The 20204-nt window shown below is 37.0% G+C and overlaps 1 protein-coding gene across 1 annotated transcript in view; it reads left to right on the forward strand.

Annotated features, from left to right (window-relative positions):
• The window catches only part of LOC122550671 (cytoplasmic protein NCK2), a 92936-nt gene extending 74256 nt beyond the window's left edge, over window positions 1–18680 (forward strand). The window contains exons 3-4 of the mRNA XM_043691757.2: window positions 2892–3613; window positions 11074–18680. Coding sequence (XP_043547692.1) covers window positions 2892–3613; window positions 11074–11268 — 917 coding nt within the window. The 3' untranslated portion in view covers window positions 11269–18680. The remainder of the gene's footprint in view (window positions 1–2891; window positions 3614–11073) is intronic.
• Window positions 18681–20204: the final 1524 nt, after the last annotated feature.

A 20204-nucleotide genomic window follows, 5' to 3' on the forward strand; every position in this document is an offset into this window, starting at 1 on the left:
AACAGCAGTCTTTTTATGCTGTTGTATTACAAACTAACAGCCATAATCACAAAAGCGTTGGTTTGCAGTGAACTAATGTGCAGAACAACAATGTTAACTGGCATAATTAAGTACAGTACTTTGAGAACGTTTGCGTGCTGAAGTGGCATTTTGTTTTAATGAAATTCTCAAACTTCACAATTACCTCTTAAACTATGATAACTGTTTTTATTTTAGCTTTGTGAGTTCTTTCTGATATTTCGAGGTGGTCTGAGGAATATTTCCTATATCTTTCATTCTGTTTTATGTTGTTAACACCAGGATATTTTCAAATAGTATTCTAAAACATTGAATGCTTCTGCGACTGGTAACTAAAAACTTGCAATACAATGCATTGTGGGTTCAGGAAACCTCATAGGGCCTCTTTCCCATTCTATTTAGGTATCGTATTCAGTACACATGGTTGGTGACTTATTTGGGGAATGGTGCTGTTGCCATTCAGAACAAAAGTAGTGGGGGAAACTAGGAAAATCTTGATTTAAGGACGACAATGTGGATAAGTTACTTAACACATCAACCATCAGGGCTGAAAGACTATATGACCAGTCACATTCCAAGTTGCTGGAGAGAGAAGTGTTATTTGCCAGTCTGGATGATCTTTTGAGTACTTATTGTTTTTGGTTGTACCACAATAATGAGAGATGGTGATGGTTTTGCTGGTGAAGAGAGGGATGGCACAGGGCAGTGTGACACAAGGCACACAGTCACACAAGATGGACGCTGAGCCAGCAATTGGCTAACTTGACTTGTAAGATGGCTGCCAGATCACAATATGGAGAGAAACAGCAGAGCAGATACAGATACTGCCTGAGGCCGCTAGAATGCCAGCTCAATGCACTGTCAACCCAGTTGATTCGTTTAAGGCGGGTGGGGGAGAGAATACTCATGAGTAACAAACCTTGCCTGCCGAAGTGTCTGGGTCCAGCCAACACCTCTTACAGAAATGCTAACAGCTTGACACAGACTCAATATGAAATGCTAATAGCCAGGGCAGCAGTAATCGTCCTTCTCAGGAAGAGCAATTAGTACCCATTACAACAGCAATGGATTTCCGTGCAGACATTGAAACTGACAATGTCTACACTGAAACTGACAACAACCACACGGAAATTGACAAAGACTGCGCTGGAACTGACAAAGACTGTATCGAAACTATCAACAATTCTGCAATGATTGCCATAACAAACCATATTACAAAGACAATAATCTCATCACTGACCTATTGTATCACAAGATGTATAAGAGTTTCTTGACATGTGCTCCCGATCGAGAGAAGACTCGCAGCTGACTACTGTGTTGGTGGTGTCTTTCTCTTCCTGGAGCTCCAGTATTTTCTTGTGTAATAAACACTGTCATTGAACCCCGATTCTGACTTCAAGACAGGTGTTCTTCCCCACAACAATGGTGTTTAGGAAGATAAAGCCATTGTTTAAATTATAGAACATTTCCGAAAAAAGATTTTTTTACTGACATGCCAAACCTCGGCATCTCTTCTCTGTAAGGAAGAATTTTGTTTGTAAACTGCTTTATTTTATGCTGTCCTTTTGCTCTTAAGCATATACTTTACAGATGATCTGTTCTAAAAATAATATAATTTGATCCATAGTTTGGGTTAAGAAGAGAAGTCTTCTGATATCTAGAATCTTCTATATATTTCATTGTTCTACATTTTATGCATATTATTGTACAATCTGAAGTAAATTAGTTGGCTGATTGAATTGGTCCTCTAACATCATAAATCTAACCAAGTCAATACAGGGGATTTTTGGATTAATTCTTGCAAGAACATTTATTGCATTGTAGTTGTGCGATAATCCACTTATCAGGGCTATGAAAAGAAAGTAATTTTTGTGACTGGGGCAGGAAGAAACGTAGTTTGCCAGATGCTTTGTTAGAAGGAAATGTTCTTTTAAGGAAGACTTGAAAATAAATCTTTAATACAATTAGCATTTTAGTAAAGCATTGTTTAATGCTCAGACCCTGAAATTAAATGCATTCTTAAGCATGTCGTAGGAATTTTTTATAAGTGTTCATGGTCGATGGATTGGATGTTTGCAGATGTACTGTATACTGCTCGATGGCACCACATCCACAACATCCATTCCCTTCACCATCGACACTGAGTAGCAGCAATGTGTACCATCCAAAAGAAGAACTGTGGAAATTCACCAAGGCTTCTTAAATGGTACCTTCTAAACGTTTTCCCACTTGCATCTAGACGGGCAGGAGCAGCAGGTACATGAGGACGCCACCACCTCTTAAGTTCCCCTCCAAGCCACTCACCAATCCAACTTGGAAATAAATCACCATTTCTTCTGTGTCACTCAGTGAAAATCCTGGAATTCCCTCCCTAGCGACATGCAGGTATACCTACAGCAGACAGACTGCAGCGGTTCACAAAGGCAGCACACCATCACCACCTTGAGGTAACTAGGGCTGGGCCAGCCACCACGTCCCATGAATGAACAAAAGTAAAATTGTTGAATTACTGCATGCGAATGAAGAACTAACATTGTATTTTCATTAAACATCTGAAAACCAAAGAGGAACCTAAACGAAAAATTTAAATTAAGAAAGACTGTGGAAGCAATGTAAGCAGTATATTGTATTCGGTAGTAACTGGACTTTTTAACATTGTAGTCCTTTCAATTGTAATAGTAATTTTCAGTACTTGGGTATGTGTGAAGTTTCTGAGAATTCACTGATTGCCAGCTTCTCACCTTTTTTTCTGTTAAACATATGATTTGACTTTTCTTAAAATACTTAATTTTACATTGCTCTTTGAATATTGTTTACCACATTGTTACATGTTGCAGTTTTATTTTTTTTAATCCCCTTCTATTTTTACATAGGTCTGGGTAAAACAAAAAGGAAAACCTGTGCAAGAGATGCTTCCCCTACACCAAGTACAGATGCAGAATTCTCATCAAATGGTGGAAGTTCTGACCGTATATACGACTTAAATATTCCAGCATATGTTAAATTTGCATACGTGGCAGAGAGAGATGATGAGCTGTCTCTTGTGAAGGGGTCACGTGTTACTGTTATGGAAAAATGTAGTGATGGTTGGTGGAGAGGCGGCTACAATGGACAGGTTGGTTGGTTTCCATCTAATTATGTGGTGGAAGAAGTTGACGAAGCAACTGCAGATTCACCTAGCTTCTTCAATTCCAGACTTGGAGCAGCAGTGAGTAATGGGCAAACTACAAAAATCCTCCATATTGTGCAGACTCTTTACCCATTCAGCTCTGTCACAGAGGAAGAACTAAATTTTGAAAAGGGAGAAATTATGGATGTCATTGAGAAACCAGAGAATGATCCAGAATGGTGGAAGTGTCAAAATTCTAAAGGGCAAATTGGCCTTGTTCCGAAAAACTATGTAGTTATCTTAAATGACGGACCTGCTGTGAGCAGTTCACATGCACCTCAAATAAGCTATACTGGCCCATCTTCAACAGGAAAGTTTGCTGGAAAAGGGTGGTACTATGGTAGTGTAACAAGACACCAGGCTGAAATGGTTCTCAATGAAAGAGGAATTGATGGTGACTTTCTTGTCCGAGATAGTGAATCATCGGTAAGTAACATATCGCACCTAGTCAGCAATGTAAAATTTTGGCATAGCTTTTACCATTGCAAAGGAATAACTTAATAGTATATTGAAACTGAGATGATTAATGGGAGATGTATGTAAGTGAAGACATTTATAGATAATAAATGGATACTAAAATTACTTGTGCTAATCACTACTGTTTATTCATTCAAAAAAAGTCAGTGTCAAATATAGTATTTTACCAAACACTCTGCTCTGTCTTTTTGGTGATTGTCAGTTTGGCTAAAAGAAATCAATTCATAAATTGTACTATTTTAACAAATTTAATTGTCTAGTTTTCAAATTATTTCAAATTTGCATAAACTTTCTTTTAATACTTGTTGATTGGTAATGTTTCAGCTATCATTTTTACAGATACAAAATGAGTTCCCTTTGACATTGTTCCAATTTTACATTGACATTCCATATTTTATTACTGTCCTATTATAACTCCTCAAACATTGAAAGCTACGTAATTGGAATTTGTGGGTTTTCTATGTACGCACCCATTAAGTATCACTAACTCAGATTTTTGCAATGATCAAATCCTAAGTGCACATACAGAAATATCTTCTAGAAGTGGCTATTACGTATATTAATATAATAAGGCATGGGGTGATCATTTCCGACTTCCATGAAATGTGTTCGTGGTTTGTTGTAGATTTGAGTGATAAACCCAGATTTCACTTTTTCCTGTATTGTCTTGGCTTCATCCCATCGGACTTACACTATTACTTGCATGATCTTCATACTTTGGTTATTTGAACTGCACACAAATGAATCACATACCAAAACTGCACTTCCAGTGTGAATACGGATTCCTTTATTTTAAATTTAAAACTTTGTATGCTTTTAAAAGTTATTATTCAGCCAGTATCTGCCAAGAGATGGCACTGTGTAACAGTTTGTATGCAAGTTCCAGTACTATTTTACTTCCCCTCACTAAAATGTAGCATGGTTTTTTTAAATATGCATTTTACCATATTGCTTACTTAAAATGTTTTTCTCCCAGAAAAAAGAATGTTGAGTTTTGCCTTAAGGAACGTTGTCCAGGAAATAAAATGTTTACACCTTCATAAGAAATCATGTTGTGTTGCTTTTGTCAGTAACTTCCTTTTATTCATTTTTAAGCAAATATTGGCTCTACCTTCTCCTCCATTTTTTAATGTCCTTTTCCACTTGTTGCCATGAAAACTTAAATTAACACTTAAGCCTTTTCCCAGTTTCTTGATGTGATACAGCATCACGGAAGGAGCACACTCAGTCCGTTCTTTTAGAAGCTATTTGAAAGAGTTATTTAATTAGTACCATATCCCTGCACTTCGTCTTAGCCACAGTAAATATTCCCCATCATAAAAGTTACAATTTTGCAGAAATAAATGAGATTTGCTATTCCAGATTTACTCAGGGCTTGAATCTGTGAGTCACAACAATTCACCCCTCTCCTCTTTGCATTCACTATAGAAGATTTGAGGTCCATTATTGCTGTTGATCCTTTGCTTTGTTCTTTATTATGCTGAAGCTTTTCAGGCTACCTTTAAGGTCTTGTCGTTTAAGTAGGCACCACAGATAGCAAAACACATGTACGTGTACCTATGCTTTTGAGATTACATCTGTTATTTGTATCTATAGATCTAATTAATTCTGACTTGGAAACAGCTGCTTTAAAATAATTAATTTACTATTTCAGTACCTAAATAAATTTAAGCCCATTTGGAACTGAACTCAGTTAACTGTTTTGCAAATACTGCTTTGTGCATTTGATAAATCTGTTTGTTGCTCTTTGCTTCCTCCTTTCTTTTATGTGTAATAAACTTTTGCTACTGGATTTCAGGGAAGAGATAATAGATTGAGAGCATAAATTTAGATTTAGGAAATCCCAAGGTTTGACTAAGGAGCAGCATTCACAATATATCCTTAATAATACCTAACAAATGCAGATGTTTCCTTTTCAAGTTAATAGGAAGTTTTAGTTTTTTGATTGCATATTTGCTTTCATTAGTGGTGACAATAAAACCTCATTCTGTACCAGTTTATCAACTGGAAGAAGAAACAGAAAATGTTTTTTAATGGTGAGAGACTAGGAAATGTGCTGGGAACACCACTGAATTACTTGGATGTCTGTGTTCTCAAGTCACTTAACATAAAATTGCAGGTACAGCAACAATAAAGTCCAATGGTATGTTGACCTTTATTCCAAAAGGATTTGAGAATGTGGGTGAAGATTTCTTATTGCAATTATATAGAACCTTGCTCAGACCACATGCAATTTCGGTCTACTTTCCCATGGAAAGGTGTACTTGCTATAGTGGGAGTGCAGTGAAAGTTCACTCACCTAATTTCTGGGATGAAGGCATTTTCCTACAAGGGATGATTAAGTAGACTATGCCTTTTCTCAATGGAGCTTAGAAGAATGTGAGATGGTCTCATTAAAACATGCACAATTCTTGCAGGATCAACAAGGTTGATGCAGGAACTATGTTTCTCCTGGCTGGCAAGGTCTAAAACTAGAGGACAAAGTTTCACAATAAGAGCACTGGCCATTTCAGATTTGGATGAGGAAGAATTCCTTCACTCAGTGTGAATATTTGGAATGCTTTGCCCCAGAAGATTTTGGAGGCTCAGTGGTTGAGTATGGACAAGATGTTCCTTTCTGAAATGGTTGGATTTCTATTTTTTAAAAATGGATATGGGAAGAATGTGGAAGAATTCTGTAGATGTAGAAAGATCAGTTGTGATCTTGTTGAACGGTGGGTAGGCTTGAAGTACTGAATGTACTCATTCTCCTATTACTTACATTTTCCCAGTCTGCTAAACAGCTTAATTCTATAAAATCATTAGAACATCAATAATGACTGTTCTATGTCTCTTCCTTAATTGCATTTTGTACTTGTTGCCAACAATTTCCACACAAGCATAAGATTTAGAAATTGAAATAAGCTTCTCCCTCCATTGAATAGGATTGTGGCTTATCTTCCACCTGAAATTCACTTTCCTTTTATCCCTTGATTACATAAACTGCTACACTTTCCACAAAAATCCTGCTATGGTGATATTAAGCCTTTCTGTCATTCGTAGTGAAGAAAGCTTGGATATGGACAAAAAATCTTTCTAACGATTTGATTAAGGAAATATTTTCTATCAAAGTAAATAACTCCACACTTTTCTGCATTATTTTCCATGTTCTTTCTTGCTCAATTAACCTAAAAGTGTTCCTTTGCAGTCACCTGGAGTCCTCAGATTAATTTATCCACATAACTTTGTATTGTCAGCACACTTGTAAAAATTAAACTGCTAATCTTCCCTCAATTCGTGTACCTGAGTTTGCACACAATAAGCACTTACTTAGCATCTTAATGTCTTTTGAAAATCCAAATACACTGCTGTATCAACTGGCTCTCCATTATCTGACCTCCTGGTAACAACTCAAGAAAGATCTCCACAGTAGATTTTGCATTTCTTAAATCCATATTGACTCTACTTAATCACATGGTAGTTTTCTAAATGCACATTAGTGATAAATTATACTATCTTCCATACTATTGATAACAGGTTAGCTAGCCTAATGTTCTTTGTTTTCTTTGTTCCTTGTTGAATAGCAGTGTTGTGTTTCCTTCCTTGAAATTCACTAATATTATTTGAAATTCTAAGAAGATCCAAACGATCAGAATAAATGCTTCCAACAACTTTGCAATACTCTATAAAATCCTCAAATATAGACCCTCAGTACTGGAAAATCTAGTTCCATTTATCCAGTACCATAAGTTCCTCAGTCTCGCTAGAGCCTTTCTTCTTAACTATTTTTAAACTGTCTGTTGTGTTTTCTACTGTGAAGACAAATACAAAGTTATCATTTTTCCTGTCTGCCTTTAAGGGATCCATGCTTAATTTTTGGAATCTCTCTTTCTTCTACATATAAAAGCAGATTGTAAAAGCTTTATGTATGTCTAGCACGTTTACTGTCATATTCTGTTCTTTTGTCTATTTATTAGTTGTCCTTTGCTGAATTCTAAAACCCTCTCAATCTTTAGGTTTCCCTTTTGACAACATTATACCTCTTTAACTTGTAAACCCCGACCGGACCACATTTCTAATTGAGTTGTTCTTCAAGGGAATTCTTTTTTGTAAATTCCGGTGTTTTTGGATAAACTTTCATGTACAAATATTATTTGAAACTTTTAACTTTGGATTACTTGAATGTGAAAATTGTTTAGGAATGCTTCTTTTGAACACTATGCAATGCCTATGTAAGTTAAAAGATCGCCTTTTTGTGACTTGGTCAAGCTATATGGATTGTGTTACTAGAATTAAATTCAAGCCTTTGTCACCAGATTGAGATTTTTAATCAAAACTTCACTTTAAAGGCTCTTAAAGTAGCAAGTTTTGTTGGGGAAAGAAAATTCATGGATTTCCCTCTGAGCTGGATTTCAAATGATGGATTTCTCTGGAAATATCTACTTGCATGGATAGTTTATGACCATTCAAAGTAACTTATGGTTCAGAATATGGATATTGCTGAAAAAAGACGTTTTGTTGAGGCTTTTCTGTCTTGCAGTCACCAGGGCATTTGCAAAGAATCAAATGTAAATGGAGAGAATACTCATTGATTGGCAAGTGGATTACGAATTTACATGGAATACACCAGTTGGTAGTTTTTTAAATCATTCACTAGCCTGGACCAGCAACAATGCCCTTGAGAATGTATTGGTGAGCCGCCTTCTTGCGCCCCTTCAGTATATTTGCTGTAGGTAGACCCATAATGCAGTTAGAAAGGGAGTTCCAGATTCTTCATCCAACAACATTGAAGCAATGGAAATATATTTCCAAGTCTGAATGGTGATATGATTGGAGGGGAACTCTCAGGTGGCGGTACTCCTATGTGTCGTCTTCTCTTGGCCTTCTAGATAGTAGTAGTCATGGGTTTGAAAGGTGCTGACTAATGAGCCTTGGTGAATTTCTGCAGTGTGTTTTGTAGATGTTATACATTGCTGCTACTGAACATCAGTGATTGGAGAAGTGGATTTGGTGCCAGTCAACCAGCCTGCTTTGTCCTAGAGGGTGACTGACAATAAATTAAAACAAAGCTTGGAAGTTAATCTATACATTGGAAATATGCAAGGATTAGAAAGTTAGGTATTATTCCATCACAGAGATGTTCCTCAGGGAAACAAACATAGATGTTTGTAAGAGCTGAGCCTGAAGGGAATCCTATGCCAACCACATCTATTTGGGTATACATGGTGTTGTTAAAATAAACTCAACTGCTCAAATTGCTGAGTTCATGTTTTCAATGAATACTGCTTCACACAGTGATAGCAGATCTAGATCACCATGATATTGTACTGCAGTGCAAATGTCTATGGTTTCCCCAAGATCTACCTTGGTGAATAGCTAGAAATGTCAAATGAGCACATGAACACAGCATTGTTATTGATATGCAAGTCCTAAATGGTCTTCAGAAGGACGAAAGAATTCTTCACCATGTATGTAGAAAGCTTGTTCAAAATCGATTGCAACAAATGGTCCAACCATTTGGCCAGTTTGTGTGCAAAATCTGTCATCAATTAGATGGGATTCAAAGGGACGTTACTTTTGTGTGTCCAGGGCAACCTGTACCTAGCCTAATTTTTAACAAGGCTTTTCGTTTAAACTGGTAACAGATTCAATGAACATGAATATGAACCCATCACAAAGGAAGCATGCATTTTCTTGGAATAGTCACACCAATTAAGGATGTCGATTCCCATCCTTTTGCTGAGGTCACAGATGTGAGAGACTGAGTTGACCATGAGACCTCAATATGGCTGGGTATTTGCAATGTACATAAAACACTGGACAGGTAATTTGAAATCCTGCAGTATACATGCACTAGACTAGCTAGTACACTTTCAAGTATTCAATATCTTCATTGTTTGCTGGTGTTTGGTGATAAAGTCAATGTTAAAGGAGTTCAGATTCAGAAAGTACTTCTTCCTGTTTGACATGCTAATCAATATTGACACAATGTGCAAAACAAAACTTTGGTCAGACAGTTCAGGCCCAAGGCTGCCACTTTTGATCCTGAAAAGCACCTGGTCGACCTCAGTTTACACCGGAAAGGAAAGTATCTCAAAAACAAAGAGAACAAGTGAAGTGAGCTCTTTCACACTGCTACTATGCAGCAGCGATATGAGTCATGTTCATCACTAGCAGGATGTTGCTGTCAAGTCAGTAAGGTTCTACGAATCTCACAAATGTGTAATGTGGTATATGGATTTCACTGTTGGTGTGATGATAAGTATGTAAGATGTATATCATAAAGACTTCTAGATTATATTAAACTTACCTTCAACTGTTCACAACAGGCAAGTTACTGAGTACACCTAATGAGCCCATGGTTGTAAAAGTCAAAACAGAGTCCAACATTAAATATGGTGCTGAGATTGGACAATATTTGCTAAATAATCCTGAATAAACTAATAATTATGTTGACCACCAATTTAAAATATCACTTGGACTCGCAATGTGGTGCACTTGCACTCATGGAAGCCATGTAAATCGATACACCTGAATGCTGTTCTTTGCTGAGAGAATATTTAGTCATATTACAAATGTTTTAACTTAACATAAGTGGCCACAATTCTCTGGTTCATTCTTCAGGACAATACCTTGATCAATTATAGACAACCTGCCTAATTCAAATGAAGCTTGATAGTAAATTATCAGTCATTATCTACTGGTATGTTTAACATGGCAATGCCTGTACCAATTAGATTCCAGGCACCAAACAATCAGGGTGCCATTCTATTAACAGTACAAAACTTTTTTTCATTGGTATTCTGGGACTATCCTGACTGGTGAAAAGCTTTGACAAAATGTCTTTCTCAGCAATACAATTCAATATCTTAAATGTGTTCTTAGTTACAATTTCTAAAGTAGTGTACAATATTTGCTTGACTTCTGAATTTTGACTTTCAAACCATATTTCTGACAGTTACAACCTGGCTTGATCAGCTTCCCAAATATATACATTTATAAACATGCAAAAATAATTTCTGAGATATCTGAACTTTTGAGTTAACAATGTACTGGACCAAATAAAGAATTTTATTAAGAGCTCATGCTCTGAAAAGGTGCAAAGGTTAGCACAATTTACACTGATGCCAAGGGTTTATAATTATTAAATTGGCTTGTAATTGTTACATAACTGTTGATCCTACATGCAGTGGAGATTAATTTCTATTGAGTAAATAACAGCGATGGAACTGAATATTGCATATAACGGACAAGCAATGTACTATCCATTTTGTATCTCCACTTGAGAGAGATTTCTATGTAATTGTACATGAATTTATCAGGTTTTAATAGTGTAACTGTGATGCAATGAATGGAGATTTTTACTGAAATAAATATTTTAAGATTGTTCCTATTATCAATATATTTATAGTCAATTGTTTTTCTTTCAGCCTAGTGACCTCTCAATATCACTGAAAGCATCAGGGAAGAACAAACATTTCAAGGTTCAACTAGTAGATGGAGTATACTGTATTGGGCAACGTCGATTTAACACCATGGATGAATTGGTAGAACACTACAAAAAGGCACCTATCTTCACAAGTGAACATGGAGAGAAGTTGTATTTAATCAAACCCTTGCAGTGATGCAGGCTATAGACCTGGAAATGGCCAGGTTTGATGAGGAGAAAAGCCTTAGATCTGAACAATAATGCAGAGCAAAAATGTTAAGGGAACCTGATAATTTCTTGATTCTCTACAGATTTGTTGCTCTGTTGTGTGTCTTTAATTATTTTTCCCCTTTATATTTTGTCTTGTTATTTTTGTTCTTTTGCCTGTCTGTCTTTTATTACATTTGCATTGCCTTCTGAAGGTTAGGTTGAACCTTTTTCTCAGTGATCACTTTAGCACTCGCTTGGGCTAGAACTTCCCCGATGTACATTTAATTAGCTAGAAGTTATGAATGATTGGGGGATTTTGTCCTTGAAAATGCAGTGTTAATTATTCCAGTTAAAATACTCACTAATTATTTTCCTTTTGACAAAGACATTGGGCACAGTTTAAATGCACTGAAGCTACAGCTAATTAAGAGAAAAGTAGATATGACAAATGTGGCAGTAAGAGTTTTGCTTACCAAGTAGTTGAGGAGATTTCCTAGAATCTAGAAGTACTCTAAACTGTATTCTGATATATAAACTTTTTTAAATTTTATGCAAAGAGTACACTAATGGAACTGCTAACACTTAATTTAGTAGACTGCCATGGTAAAATTGTAGAAATAACAGTATAGCAAATTTTGATCTGTAATTTGCAGCTAATGGAGAATACACACTTTTTGGATCAATGGAAATCAGGTGTCCGTAATGTGAGGTTGAATGTTTGGCAATGTTACCTGTGCAGACAGCTCTGACACTCTCATGCTTGTTTCTTGCGCCCTTATGCTTGTTTCAAGTAAACAATAAATATTTAATTCTCACCATAATATGTAGCAGGTCATTGACACTAATAATTGAGGTTAATAAAACTGATAATTTTGGGGTTACTGGCATTAAACGTGTAATTTGTGAATTTTTCTACACACTATATTTACACAACATGAACTTATTGAGTGCTCTTTTATGTACTGAAAAATGCTGGTTAGCTAGATAAAAGTGTTATCGTTAAATGAGTTAATGTCAATTTTATGATGACAAAACTTGTTTTAATAATGCAATTGTGTAGTTGCACACACAATATGCATTTTTGTACTGACTGACTATGTAAAGTTGCTTATTTTCTTTGTCTAATGGTCAGCCTATTGTGAAGTATGTTAAACAAACAGCAGCTCATAGTTTCCACTTGAGGTTGTGTGTTTTTATTGTTGCTTTTAAAATTTGTATTAAGGACACAGTATATTGATTTCGAGCATCACAAACCAGCTGAAGAGATTGGACCCTTTTGGATGAAGATAGTAAGAAGTAGTTTGTTTTTAAATTAATTTTATTTTATTTTATTTCACCAAAACTGATTTGTGTCATTTTATCACGCAGTTGTGCATTTATTATTGAACTGGGTTCTTCCGACAAATTTCAATGTGAATCTCAATGATTTGATACCCCTTCTGAATTTATGTCTGTACTTCCCCAGAGATACTTTTTGGGGGAAGAATACTTTCCATATTCCCAAGGTTCATGTGTACTTCTCTTTTGTATATATATTTTTACAGAATTGTCTAGCCTGTCACATGAAATTGATTCAATAAATGATCTATCTAACAAAAATGTATTATAGTGTAGAAACATGGAAATACTGGTTAAAGGGATTAAATCCAAAATGAACTGATGGCCACATTTAAGTAGTTATGGATGTGATGTCTTGAACAGTAAAATGTAAACTTATACTATATTTTATTTCAGTTTAGCTCAGCAGAGAATTTGATACAACAGTAGTAGTCTTGTAGTTCCAAACAAATAGTTATTTCCTCAAGACTCCTAGACATTTACAGCACAGAAGGTGGCCATCATGTCTTTGCAATCAACAGGATCTGACTACACTAATTCTGTTTTCCCACTTTGGCTGAGGCTATGACAATGCAAGTGAATATCTAAATACTACTTAAATGTTACAAGAGTTTCTGACTTAATGACTTTCAGGCAGTGAGTTCCAGACTCTCGCCACCCTCTATGTGAAGTGAATTCTCAATTCTCCTCTTGGATTTAGTGTGAGGTGGAAGGCCATACTCCTAATTATTGACTGGATGTGCATATAGGAGTAAGTTTGCAGATGGTTCCAAAATTGGTGATGCAGTGGACAGCTTATCTCAGAATATAACAGAGCCTTGATCAGGTGGGCCAATGGGCCGAGGAGTGGCAGATAGATTTTAATTTAGATAAATGTGAGGTGTTGCATTTTGGTAAGGCAAATCAGGCTGGAACTGTACACTTAATGGTAGGGTCCTGGAGAGTGTTGCTGAACAAAGAGACCTTGGGGTACAGGTTCATAGTTCCTTGAAAGTAGAGACACAGGTAGACAGGATAGTGAAGAAAGCATTTGGTACATTTGCCTTTATTGGTCACTGCATTGAATATAGGGTTGGGATGTCAGGTTTTGGTTGTACAGGACATTTATTAGGTCATGTTTAGAATACTGCATTCAATCCTGGTCTCCCTGCTATAGGAAAATGTTGTTAAACTTGAAAAGGTTCAGAAAAGATTTACAAGGATGTTGCTGTGATTGGAAGGTTTGAGCTGTGGGGAGAGGCTGAATAGTTTGGGCATTTTTTTTTCCCTAGAGTTTTGGAGGCTGAGGTTTTAGCCTCAGAGGTTTATAAAATTATGAGGAGCATGGATACAGTGAATAGTCAAGGTCATTTTTCCAGGGTAGGAGAAGCCAAAACTAGTGCGCATTGATTTCAGGGAGAGGGATCTTAGGCGCATCCTTTTCATGCAAGGGGTGTTACATGTATGGAATGAGCTGCAGAGGAAGTGGTGGAGGTGTGTACAATTATAACATTTAAAAGGCATCTATTGGGTACATGAATAAGATGCGTTCAGAGGGATATAGGTCAAATGCTGGAAAATGGGACTAGATTAATTTAGGATATCTGGTTGACATGGACGAGTTGGACTGAAGTGTCTGTTTCCATGCTGTACAACTCCATGACTATCCACCCTATCAATGCCATTAATAATCCATCACAGCTCCATCAGGTCCTCTCTCAACCTTTTCCTTTTCTAAGGAAAACGAACCGAGCTTATCCAATTCCTCAGACCCTTGCAGTCCAGAGAGCATTTCATTTGATAGTATTTCAGGACTGCCTCAATAATTCAGCAAATTTAATCCAGTAACTCGCTGAACTATGTGGACCACGTCTGATACCTTTTTTTTGGAATTACTGACTGAACTAAAATGACGGTTACAAATATGATTTTACTGTTGATTCATTGATCCTTAAGAGTACGTACGGGTTGCGGTTCACACTCCTCAATACTACACATGTGCTTGTGGAGGTTAGGTGAGGGTACGATCTGCCGATTTATGATTTCTTTTCTCTCTCCCCACCAACTCTTCAGATTGTAAAGGAAGTAAATCACAGCCTTGGCTTAATATTGAAGAGCACATTTTCTGTATTTCAAAAATGAAAAGGAAGATCATGAATAAGAACAGAATTTTATCACAAAAATATACTTTCAGCACTGTTTTTAAACTTTTTAAACTGCGATATGGCTGGCTTCATGTTTGATGCAAATGTATAGAAATATAATTGTGTCTGATTTAAAAAGAAAATCATTTCTGCACCCATCTTTAGAAGCACAAGGTAGCCAGTCGCATACAACTTGACAATATTTTTAAAATTCATAGGGGATCTTTGTTCACAAGTATTTGACAATAAACCAATCAGTCTTATCTTGGTCCACCTTCAGTTATTTGGAACTTACAATTTGAAGAAAAATTATTAAAATCTCTGCGTGCTATGTATTAAGCAATCACTTGCAAGAAATAGGTGAAGATCTACAATTGATAATAAGCTGTGATTGTTAAAGTTGGAGAAGAGATGAATTAGGAAAATTGAGATGTATTGACTAGGTTGAGTTATAGTTCTGACATTACTGAAGGAGGCCAGTAGACCATAATCCCAGCTAGATCAATCCAGTCAGTCCCATTCTTTCACTCTATCTCTATAGTCCTGCAATTCTAGTTCTCCATTTTATTTTTCATTCATCATTTTTGATTGCATCATCCCCATAGTTCTTATTCAGGTATCCTCTCCCTTTCTTGCTCAAACTTTGAATCTGTGTTTCCTAGTCCTTGTGCCATTAGCTTATGTCTGTCTACATTTTCCAAATCAGTCATCGTCTTGTGCAACTATATTAAATGTCCCCTCAATCTCCTTTGCTCAAAGGAGAGCAAATCCTGCTTCTCCAGTGTTGTAGCTATAATCCTATTTTGGTAAATTTCTCCAAAACCCCCTCAAAGGTATGGTGACCAATATGACAAAATTACTCTTACACTATATCCTTCCACTTTCAAAGATTAATACATATAAGCTGAATTCCCTTCGTCACTGTGCACATTTTAGACCATTACCATTTAATTTGTGTTGACTTTTTAAATTTGCATTGACTTTTCTTATTTGGCATGGTGGCACTATGGTCAGTGCTTCTGCCTCACAGCGCCAGGATGCAGGTTTGATTCCACCCTTGGACGACTGTCTGGATGCAGTCTGCACAATGTCCCCCGTCAGCGTTGGGTTCCTCTGGTGCTCTGATTAGGTGAATTGGCCATAATAAATTGCACATGGTGTCCAGGACGGTGTAGGCTAGGTGGGTTACCTGTGGGAAATGCAGGGGTTACAGGGATAAGGTAGTGGTTGGGTTAAAGGGTCGATGTGAACTTGATGGGCTGAAGGGCCTGCCTCCACACTGTAGGAATTCTATGATTCTGTCAAAATGCGTTACTTTTTTAAATCTACCTATCATTTTCACTTAATTGTCTATTCTGCTAGTTTACCTATGTCCTGTTACAATTTAATGGTATAATCTTCACATTGCCAGACTTTCAAGTTTAGTGTTATTGGCAGTTTTTAAAATTTTATCCTGTATTCCAATATACAAGCCATTTATATACATTTTTGAAAAGTGGTCTTGGACTAAACCTTGGAGATCATCGCTGACTACCATTCTCCTGTCTGAAGAACAACTGTTTATCATAGATTGTTGTTTTCTTTCTTTAAGCCAATTTCTTTATTCAAGTTAATGCAGACCCACTATTCCAGCCTTTGAATTTGCTTGCCAGTTGGATACATAATTGGCTTAATAGCAAGTGGCAGACAGTGGTGATAGAGGGTTGTTGTTTGAACTGGAGGCCAGTCACCAGTGATGTTACACAGGGATTGGTTCTAGGCCCTCTTTTATTTGTCATTTATATAAATGATTTGGATGCAAATATAGAAGGCATGGTTACTAAGTTTGCGGATGACATCAAAATTGGTGGTATAGTAAACAGTGAAGATGATTTTCTAAAATTACAAAGGGATCTTGATCAAATGGATTGTTGGGTTGAAAATGGCAGATGGAGTTCAATCTGGACAAATGCAAGGTATTACATTTTGGTACAACAAGCAAGGGTAGGGCTTGGGTAGTGTAGTTGAACAGAGGGACCTAGCCGTTAAGATACATAACTGTTTGAAGTTTGAATCATATATAGACATGGTTAAAAAGGCGTTTAGCACACTTACCTTCATTGCTCACCTCTTTTGAGTATAGGAGTCAGTAAGTCATGTTGAGGTTGTACAGGGCATTGGTGAGGCCTCGTCTGGAATACTGTATCAAATTCTAGTTATCCAGTTATAGGAAGGATACTATTAAGCTGGAGAGGGTTCAGAAGAGATTTACCAGGATATTCCACGGTATGGAAGGTTTCAGTTATAAGGACAGGCTGTAAAGCTGGGACTTCTTTCACTGGGGCATAGGAGGTTGAGAGGTGACCTTATAGAAATTTATGACACGATGTGGGTAAAGACAGGGTTAATGGTAGTTGTCTTCCCCCTACGATGGGGGGTTTCAAGACTTGGGGGCATATTTTTCAGGTGAGAGAAGAGAGATTTCAAACACATGAGAGGCAATTTTTTTTACACAGAGGGTAGTCCGCATCTGGAATAAACTTCTTGAGTTGGATGTGGATACAATTACACTGTTTAAAAGACATTTGGATAAGTACATGAATGGGAAAGGTTTGGAGAGATATGGGCCAGGAGCAGATAGGTGGGATTAATTTAGTTTGGGATTATGTTTGGCGTGGACTAGTTGGACCAAAGGGTGTGTTTCTGTACTGTATGACTCCATGACACTAAGAATGTATTGATGTGCACAAAGAATACTTGCAGCAGAACTTTGTTAATGACTATTTTTGTGTATAAACTAGGCAAAAGCAAATGGTGCAGATCGTGACAGACAGAAGGTTATCAAATTAGTGTTGATGTTTATCTACAAAAGCAAAGTTATAAGACTGCTGAAAATTTGAAAGTGATAGAAATTGCCAAATTATTCAGCAGTTTAGTGGAGACAAACAGCGATAACCTTTCAAGTCGATGACTTCAGAATGGAGGAAAGCTAACAATTAACTGGTTTGAGTGTAATAGAGGAAGATAATCATAAGGAAAGAATTTTGGTAAATTGAAATGCAGAACAAAATAAATGACAAAGTTTAATGGGTCAGAAACCAAATGGAGTGGTAATGGATATGTTCAAACAACAAGATGCGTCTTTTATGTATCCTGTGCAAGAGGTAGAGAAATGCTCAAATTTCAACAGGAACTATAGCAGCAAGTTTCAGGTAGGCATCTTCAACAATAATTTGAGTTGTCCAGGTTCAATATATTCTGTAGTTCATATTTTGAGGTGACTGTTAAAATTCTCCATGCACAACTGAAATGTAAATTCTCAGTTTGTATCTAGGTCTAGTATTGATCTGTTGTATCTTACAGCAATTTGTTATATCTCAGAAGAGGAGCACATTTGCAATTTTTGTGACAAAAATCCTCTTTGTTAACTACTTACGAATAGCATAAAGATCAATGGATTAGCTGTTGAAAGTGAAAAAAGAAAAGATTAAAATTTGAGAATGTATTGATTTATTTTTGTTGATAACTAAGTACATCTTAGAATTGTAAATCAGTGGAAGATGCCTCAAAATTACTGATTGAAGGCTGTCCTTTTCAGAAAGTTAACTACCCTCTGAGTAGTTTGATTATGAGTCATCTCTTGAATTTCAGATCATGCTGTTTTTCGGAGCAGTCCTCCACAGACTTGCAAGTGTGATTATCTCTGTTCTTAACTTTGCTTCTTTTCCATTCCCCCAAAAGATTTGAGCTGCTGCATGACTGTATCATTCATATTTAAAGATAAATTGAAGTAAAATGCATTCATCCAGCAGTTTAAACTTTTGATACTTGCTTTACTTAAAAAAAACATATTTAATGTGATAAATTGTTCAAAAAGTTTTCATTTATCACCAATATGTTCCAAGATTCCAGCTGGATTTTTGATCATTGTAAAAATAAAAAGAATTCTTGGAGCAAAGCATTGTTGCTACTTGAAGCATTATATTGTTGTACTTAATTTTGTCACAGTGGTGCAAAAAATGAGGAAACATGGTGATCAAAGAACAGAATATTTCATGAACTGAGTGCTGCGTGGTAAAGTTAATGCAGATGGGATCTCGCTTAACTATTTTTCTAACTGATTAAAAGACACTAGTTTAAATTTTTAAAACTGCAAGCTAATTAAGCAACCCAGTGAACAGAAATCACCAGGAAGTAGTGGTTATCCATCTTTCTTGCTTGCAGTATGGCAGAGATCAAGGACTGCAGAGTGGTTGAGGAGACAGGCCATGGTCCACTAAACCATTCAAGTGATGGAGTTTGTGAGATACAAAGGAAATGAGTAGTGATGAAGGACAATACAGAGCTGAAAATGTGTTGCCGGAAAAGCGCAGCAGGTCAGGCAGCATCCAAGGAACAGGAGAATCAACGTTTTGGGCATAAACCCTTCTTCAGAAGAAGGGCTTATGCCCGAAACGTCGATTCTCCTGTTCCTTGGATGCTGCCTGACCTGCTGCGCTTTTCCAGCAACACATTTTCAGCTCTGATCTCCAGCATCTGCAGTCCTCACTTTCTCCTTGAAGGACAATACAATCAAGAATGGATGCTGGTCTCAGCTGCTCTGACTGGAAGCTTATGTTACCTATATGATACCTGGATTAAGGACTTCTTGTGACTGGAGCTAAACTTGGAAAGGGAGGGTCCAGTTGTCATGTAGGAGCTCGCAACAAAGGAAGAACCAGGATTGATCTTCAGCAAAGATGATTTGATTTGGGATCCTAATCAAAATGCTGAATATCAAAACTGATAACTCTGGATGATTTTTTAAGCCATGCATCAAATGATATAGGGTGAATCCGAGAAGTAAATATGTGGCTCAGTGTGTGAAATGGGAAGAAAAAGGTTTGATTAATGGGCTGTGGCACATTATTGGAGAAAACAGGAGTTGTGCTGTTTAGATGGGCTCCACTTAAACTGGGAGAAAGTGAAGACTGCAGATGCTGGAGATCAGAGCTGAAAATGTGTTGCTGGAAAAGCGCAGCAGGTCAGGCAGCATCCACGGAGCAGGAGAATCGATGTTTCGGGCATGAGCCTGAAGAAGGGCTCATGCCCGAAATGTCGATTCTCCTGCTCCTTGGATGCTGCCTGACCTGCTGCACTTTTCCAGCAACACATTTTCAGCTCCACTTAAACTGGGACCTGTATTGTGATAATTTGTAAGACCAGGGCTGTGGATAGAGCTTTAAACCACAGGCTAGAGGGAATTCAGATGCAGGAAGATTTAGGAATCCAAAGGGAAAACACAGAGGAATCTTGGCCTTTATTTCAAAAGGAGTGGAGTAGAAAAATAAGGAAATCGAGCTAAAATTATACAAGGGGCTAGTTAAACCACACCTGGAATACTGTGAAGAATTTTGGTCCCCTTATCTAAGGAAAGATATACAAGCATTGGAAGCAGTCCAGAGAAAGTGGTCAAGGGTGTTCCTGGGAATGGAGTTGTCTT

Source organism: Chiloscyllium plagiosum, unplaced genomic scaffold (assembly GCF_037043375.1).
Source record: "Chiloscyllium plagiosum isolate Xiang-an unplaced genomic scaffold, Cpla_swu_hap1 HiC_scaffold_6, whole genome shotgun sequence".
In the NCBI taxonomy this organism is placed as follows: domain Eukaryota; kingdom Metazoa; phylum Chordata; class Chondrichthyes; order Orectolobiformes; family Hemiscylliidae; genus Chiloscyllium; species Chiloscyllium plagiosum.